Genomic DNA, 7500 nt, shown 5'->3' with positions numbered 1-7500 from the left:
TGAGTGTCTGAGTGAGTGTCTGAGTGAGTGTCTGAGTGTCTGAGTGAGTGAGTGTCTGAGTGAGTGTCTGAGTGAGTGTCTGAGTGGAAGCGGGCGGTGAGGCAACAGTCCCAGCAGGGGTCACACAGGGTCACGAGGTCAAAGGTGAAGGGAGGTGCCAGCAACCACAACGTGTCCTGGGGGGTGGGGGTGGGGGTGGGTGGGGGTGGGGGGTGGGGGTGGGGGTAGGGGGTGGAGGGTTGGGTGAGTGTCTGAGTGAGTGAGTGTCTGAGTGAGTGTCTGAGCGAGTGTCTGAGTGAGTGAGTGTCTGAGTGAGTGTCTGAGTGAGTGTCTGAGTGAGTGTCTGAGTGAGTGTCTGAGCGAGTGTCTGAGTGAGTGAGTGTCTGAGTGAGTGTCTGAGCGAGTGTCTGAGTGAGTGAGTGTCTGAGTGAGTGTCTGAGTGAGTGTCTGAGTGAGTGAGTGTCTGAGTGAATGTCTGAGTGAGTGTCTGAGTGAGTGTCTGAACGAGTGTCTGAGTGAGTGTCTGAGTGTCTGAGTGAGTGTCTGAGTGAGTGTCTGAGTGGAAGCGGGCGGTGAGGCAACAGTCCCAGCAGGGGTCACACAGGGTCACGAGGTCAAAGGTGAAGGGAGGTGCCAGCAACCACAACGTGTCCTGGGGGGTGGGGGTGGGTGGGGGTGGGGGATGGGGGTGGGTAGGGGGGGGTGAGTGAGTGAGTGGGTGAGTGGGTGAGTGGGTGAGTGAGTGGGTGGGTGAGTGGGTGAGTGAGTGAGTGGGTGAGTGGGTGGGTGAGTGAGTGGGTGAGTGGGTGAGTGAGTGGGTGAGTGGGTGAGTGAGTGAGTGAGTGGGTGAGTGGGTGAGTGAGTGGGTGAGTGAGTGGGTGAGTGGGTGAGTGAGTGAGTGGGTGAGTGGGTGAGTGAGTGGGTGAGTGAGTGGGTGAGTGAGTGAGTGAGTGGGTGAGTGAGTGAGTGAGTGGGTGAGTGAGTGAGTGAGTGGGTGAGTGAGTGGGTGAGTGGGTGAGTGAGTGGGTGAGTGAGTGAGTGAGTGGGTGAGTGGGTGAGTGGGTGAGTGAGTGGGTGAGTGAGTGAGTGGGTGAGTGAGTGAGTGACTGAGTGAGTGTGTGGGTGAGTGAGTGGGTGGGTGAGTGAGTGTCTGAGTGAGTGTCTGAGTGAGTGTCTGAGTGTCTGAGCGAGTGTCTGAGTGTCTGAGTGAGTGTCTGAGTGAGTGTCTGAGTGTCTGAGTGAGTGAGTGTCTGAGTGAGTGTCTGAGTGAGTGAGTGTCTGAGTGTCTGAGTGAGTGTCTGAGTGAGTGTCTGAGTGAGTGTCTGAGTGAGTGTCTGAGTGAGTGTCTGAGCGAGTGTCTGAGTGAGTGTCTGAGTGTCTGAGTGAGTGTCTGAGTGAGTGAGTGTCTGAGTGAGTGTCTGAGTGTCTGAGTGAGTGTCTGAGTGAGTGTCTGAGTGAGTGTCTGAGTGAGTGTCTGAGCGAGTGTCTGAGTGAGTGTCTGAGTGTCTGAGTGAGTGTCTGAGTGTCTGAGTGAGTGAGTGTCTGAGTGAGTGTCTGAGTGAGTGTCTGAGTGGAAGCGGGCGGTGAGGCAACAGTCCCAGCAGGGGTCACACAGGGTCACGAGGTCAAAGGTGAAGGGAGGTGCCAGCAACCACAACGTGTCCTGGGGGGTGGGGGTGGGTGGGGGGTGGGGGGTGGGTGGGTGGGGGGTGGGGGGTGAGTGTCTGAGTGTCTGAGTGAGTGTCTGAGTGTCTGAGTGGGTGAGTGTCTGAGTGAGTGTCTGAGTGAGTGAGTGTCTGAGTGAGTGTCTGAGTGTCTGAGTGAGTGTCTGAGTGAGTGTCTGAGTGTCTGAGTGTCTGAGTGAGTGTCTGAGTGAGTGTCTGAGTGAGTGTCTGAGTGAGTGTCTGAGTGTCTGAGTGAGTGTCTGAGTGAGTGTCTGAGTGAGTGTCTGAGTGAGTGAGTGAGTGTCTGAGTGAGTGTCTGAGTGAGTGAGTGAGTGTCTGAGTGAGTGTCTGAGTGAGTGTCTGAGTGAGTGTCTGAGTGAGTGTCTGAGCGAGTGTCTGAGTGAGTGAGTGTCTGAGTGAGTGTCTGAGTGAGTGTCTGAGTGAGTGTCTGAGTGAGTGTCTGAGTGAGTGTCTCAGTGTCTGAGTGAGTGTCTGAGTGAGTGTCTGAGTGAGTGTCTGAGTGAGTGAGTGTCTGAGTGAGTGTCTGAGTGAGTGAGTGTCTGAGTGAGTGTCTGAGTGGAAGCGGGCGGTGAGGCAACAGTCCCAGCAGGGGTCACACAGGGTCACGAGGTCAAAGGTGAAGGGAGGTGCCAGCAACCACAACGTGTCCTGGGGGGTGGGGGTGGGTGGGGGGGGTGGGGGGTGGGGGGTGGGGGGGTGAGTGAGTGAGTGGGTGAGTGTGTGGGTGAGTGAGTGGGTGAGTGAGTGGGTGAGTGAGTGGGTGAGTGGGTGAGTGTGTGGGTGAGTGAGTGGGTGAGTGAGTGGGTGAGTGAGTGGGTGAGTGAGTGTCTGAGTGTCTGAGTGAGTGTCTGAGTGAGTGTCTGAGTGAGTGTCTGAGTGTCTGAGTGAGTCTCTGAGTGAGTGTCTGAGTGAGTGAGTGTCTGAGTGAGTGTCTGAGTGTCTGAGTGAGTGTCTGAGTGTCTGAGTGAGTGTCTGAGTGAGTGTCTGAGTGAGTGTCTGAGTGTCTGAGTGAGTGAGTGTCTGAATGAGTGTCTGAGTGAGTGAGTGTCTGAGTGAGTGTCTGAGTGAGTGTCTGAGTGAGTGTCTGAGTGAGTGAGTGTCTGAGTGAGTGTCTGAGTGAGTGAGTGTCTGAGTGAGTGGCTGAGCGAGTGTCTGAGTGTCTGAGTGAGTGTCTGAGTGAGTGTCTGAGTGAGTGTCTGAGTGAGTGTCTGAGTGAGTGAGTGTCTGAGTGAGTGAGTGGCTGAGTGAGTGAGTGTCTGAGTGAGTGTCTGAGTGAGTGTCTGAGTGTCTGAGTGAGTGTCTGAGTAAGTGTCTGAGTGAGTGAGTGTCTGAGTGAGTGTCTGAGCGAGTGTCTGAGTGAGTGTCTGAGTGACTGAGTGTCTGAGTGAGTGTCTGAGTGAGTGTCTGAGCGAGTGTCTGAGTGAGTGTCTGAGTGAGTGAGTGTCTGAGTGAGTGTCTGAGTGAGTGAGTGTCTGAGTGAGTGTCTGAGTGAGTGTCTGAGTGAGTGAGTGTCTGAGTGAGTGTCTGAGTGTCTGAGTGAGTGAGTGTCTGAGTGAGTGTCTGAGTGTCTGAGTGAGTGTCTGAGTGAGTGTCTGAGTGTCTGAGTGAGTATCTGAGTGTCTGAGTGAGTGAGTGTCTGAGTGAGTGTCTGAGTGAGTGTCTGAGTGTCTGAGTGAGTGTCTGAGTGTCTGAGTGAGTGTCTGAGTGAGTTTCTGAGTGAGTGTCTGAGTGTCTGAGTGAGTGTCTGAGTGAGTGTCTGAGTGAGTGTCTGAGTGAGTGTCTGAGTGTCTGAGTGAGTGTCTGAGTGAGTGTCTGAGTGAGGGTCTGAGTGAGTCTCTGAGTGAGTGTCTGAGTGTCTGAGTGAGTGTCTGAGTGTCTGAGTGAGTGTCTGAGTGAGTGTCTGAGTGAGTGTCTGAGTGAGTGTCTGAGTGAGTGTCTGAGTGTCTGAGTGAGTGAGTGTCTGAGTGAGTGTCTGAGTGTCTGAGTGAGTGTCTGAGTGAGTGAGTGTCTGAGTGAGTGTCTGAGTGAGTGAGTGTCTGAGTGAGTGAGTGTCTGAGTGAGTGGCTGAGCGAGTGTCTGAGTGTCTGAGTGTCTGAGTGAGTGTCTGAGTGAGTGTCTGAGTGAGTGTCTGAGTGAGTGTCTGAGTGAGTGTCTGAGTAAGTGTCTGAGTGAGTGAGTGTCTGAGTGAGTGTCTGAGTGTCTGAGTGAGTGTCTGAGTGTCTGAGTGTCTGAGTGAGTGTCTGAGCGAGTGTCTGAGTGAGTGTCTGAGTGAGTGAGTGTCTGAGTGAGTGTCTGAGTGTCTGAGTGAGTGTCTGAGTGAGTGTCTGAGTGAGTGTCTGAGTGAGCGAGCGTCCGAGCGAGCGTCTGAGTGAGCGAGCGTCCGAGCGAGTGTCTGAGTGAGCGAGTGTCTGAGTGTCTGAGTGAGTGTCTGAGTGAGTGTCTGAGTGAGTGAGTGTCTGAGTGAGTGTCTGAGTGAGCGAGTGTCTGAGTGAGCGAGCGTCCGAGCGAGTGTCTGAGTGAGTGAGTGTCTGAGTGAGCGAGCGTCCGAGCGAGTGTCTGAGTGAGTGAGTGTCTGACTCAGCGAGTGTCTGAGTGAGCGAGTGTCTGAGTGAGCGAGCGTCCGAGCGAGCGTCTGACTCAGCGAGTGTCTGAGTGAGTGTCTGAGTGAGTGAGTGTCTGAGTGAGTGAGTGTCTGAGTGAGCGAGCGTCCGAGCGAGTGTCTGAGTGAGCGAGTGTCTGAGTGAGTGAGTGTCTGACTCAGCGAGTGTCTGAGTGAGCGAGTGTCTGAGTGAGCGAGCGTCCGAGCGAGTGTCTGAGTGAGCGAGTGTCTGAGTGAGCGAGCGTCTGAGTGAGCGAGCGTCCGAGCGAGTGTCTGAGCGAGTGTCTGAGTGAGCGAGTGTCTGAGTCAGTGAGTGTCTGAGTGAGTGTCTGAGTGAGCGAGCGTCCGAGTGAGTGTCTGAGTGAGTGTCTGAGTGAGTGTCCGAGCGAGCGTCTGACTCAGCGAACCTCCCTATCGTCTTTCCCCCGGCTGTAGTAGTGGACTTCGTAGCGGGGCGTGTTGTACAGCTGGGCCACGCTGAGCCCCGACCTCCGACCTGAGGCCACGAATGGCCCAGCGACCCACAGCGTGGTCAGGTTCAGGGTGAGGCTAGGGGGTCCCAGGATGGCTGACGGTGAGGAGGGGAGGAGAGGTGAGGAGAGGAGAGGTGAGGAGAGGGTTGTGGTGAGGTGAGGCTCGCGCAGAGACTCACAGAGACACACACACATACAGAGACACACACATACACAGAGACTCACACACACACTCACACACACACACAGAGACACACAGAGACTCACAGAGACACACACACACACTCACAGAGACACACAGAGACTCACAGAGACACACACATACACAGAGACACACACACACACACACAGAGACACACAGAGATACACACACACACAGAGACACACACACACACAGAGACACACACACACTCACAGAGACACACAGAGACACACACATACAGAGACTCACACACACAGAGACACACACACACACAGAGACTCACACACACAGAGACTCACACTCACACACAGAGACTCAACCACACACACAGAGACTCACACACACAGAGACTCACACACACACAGAGATACACACACACAGAGACTCACACACACACAGAGACACACACACACAGAGACTCACACACACACAGAGACTCACACACACACAGAGACTCACACTCACACACAGAGACTCACACACACACAGAGACACACACACACATTCACAGAGACTCACAGAGACTCACAGAGACACACACACACACACTCACACACACAGAGAGTCACAGAGACTCACACACACACAGAGATACACACACACACAGAGAGACTCACACACACAGAGACTCACACACACACAGAGACACACACACACAGAGACACATACACACACACAGAGACTCACACACATACAGAGACTCACACACACAGAGATACACACACACACAGAGAGACTCACACACACAGAGACTCACACACACACACAGAGACACACACACACAGAGACTCACACACACACAGAGACACACACACACACAGAGACTCACACTCACACACAGAGACTCAACCACACACACAGAGACTCACACACACAGAGACTCACACACACACAGAGATACACACACACAGAGACTCACACACACACAGAGACACACACACACAGAGACTCACACACACACAGAGACTCACACACACACAGAGACTCACACTCACACACAGAGACTCACACACACACAGAGACACACACACACACTCACAGAGACTCACAGAGACTCACAGAGACACACACACACACTCACACACACAGAGAGTCACAGAGACTCACACACACACAGAGATACACACACACACAGAGAGACTCACACACACAGAGACTCACACACACACAGAGACACACACACACAGAGACACATACACACACACAGAGACTCACACACACACAGAGACTCACACTCACACAGAGACTCACACACACAGAGACTCACACACACACAGAGATACACACACACAGAGACTCACACACACACAGAGACACACACACACAGAGACTCACACACACACAGAGACTCACACACACACAGAGACTCACACTCACACACAGAGACTCACACACACACAGAGACACACACACACACACTCACAGAGACTCACAGAGACTCACAGAGACACACACACACACACTCACACACACAGAGAGTCACAGAGACTCACACACACACAGAGATACACACACACAGAGATACACACACACACAGAGAGACTCACACACACAGAGACTCACACACACACAGAGACACACACACACAGAGACACATACACACACACAGAGACTCACATACACACAGAGACTCACACTCACACACAGAGACTCACACACACAGAGACTCACACACACACAGAGATACACACACACAGAGACTCACACACACACAGAGACACACACACACACAGAGACTCACACACACACAGAGACACACACACACACACTCACAGAGACTCACAGAGACTCACAGAGACACACACACACACACTCACACACACAGAGACTCACAGAGACTCACACACACACAGAGACACATACACACACACAGAGACTCACACACACACAGAGACTCACACTCACACACAGAGACTCACACACACAGAGACTCACACACACACAGAGATACACACACACAGAGACTCACACACACACAGAGACACACACACACACAGAGACTCACACACACACAGAGACTCACACACACACAGAGACTCACACTCACACACAGAGACTCACACACACACAGAGACTCACACACACAGAGACTCACACACTCACACACAGAGACTCAACCACACACACAGACTCACACACACACTCACACACACAGAGACTCACACACACGCACACACACACACACAGAGACTCACACACACACAGAGACTCACACACACACAGAGACTCACACACACACACACACAGACTCACTCACACAGAGACTCACCCACTCACACACACAGAGACTCACACACACTCACACACACAGAGACTCACACTCACACAAAGAGACTCACTCACACAGAGACTCACACACACACAGACTCACACACACAGAGACTCACACACACTCACACACACAGAGACTCACACTCACACAAAGAGACTCACTCACACAGAGACTCTCACACACACACACACAGAGACTCACACAAACTCACACACACAGAGACTCACACACACACAGAGACTCACACACACACAGAGACTCACTCACAC

General features: G+C 53.2%; 1 protein-coding gene across 1 annotated transcript in view; it reads right to left on the bottom strand.

Moving 5' to 3' along the window:
• Positions 1-1625: 1625 nt before the first annotated feature.
• The window catches only part of LOC142906994 (uncharacterized), a 20496-nt gene continuing 14621 nt past the window's right edge, over positions 1626-7500 (bottom strand). The window contains exons 4-5 of the mRNA XM_076055888.1: positions 4692-4852; positions 1626-2333 (exon numbers count right to left, since the gene is read on the bottom strand). Of these exons, the coding sequence (XP_075912003.1) occupies positions 1626-2333; positions 4692-4852 (869 nt within the window). The remainder of the gene's footprint in view (positions 2334-4691; positions 4853-7500) is intronic.

The sequence above is a fragment of the Petromyzon marinus genome, chromosome 73 (assembly GCF_048934315.1).
Source record: "Petromyzon marinus isolate PM22_M1 ecotype Great Lakes invasive population chromosome 73, UKy_Petmar_22M1.pri1.0, whole genome shotgun sequence".
Classification (NCBI taxonomy): Eukaryota; Metazoa; Chordata; class Hyperoartia; order Petromyzontiformes; family Petromyzontidae; genus Petromyzon; species Petromyzon marinus.
This window is presented reverse-complemented; position numbering and strand designations above follow the sequence as displayed.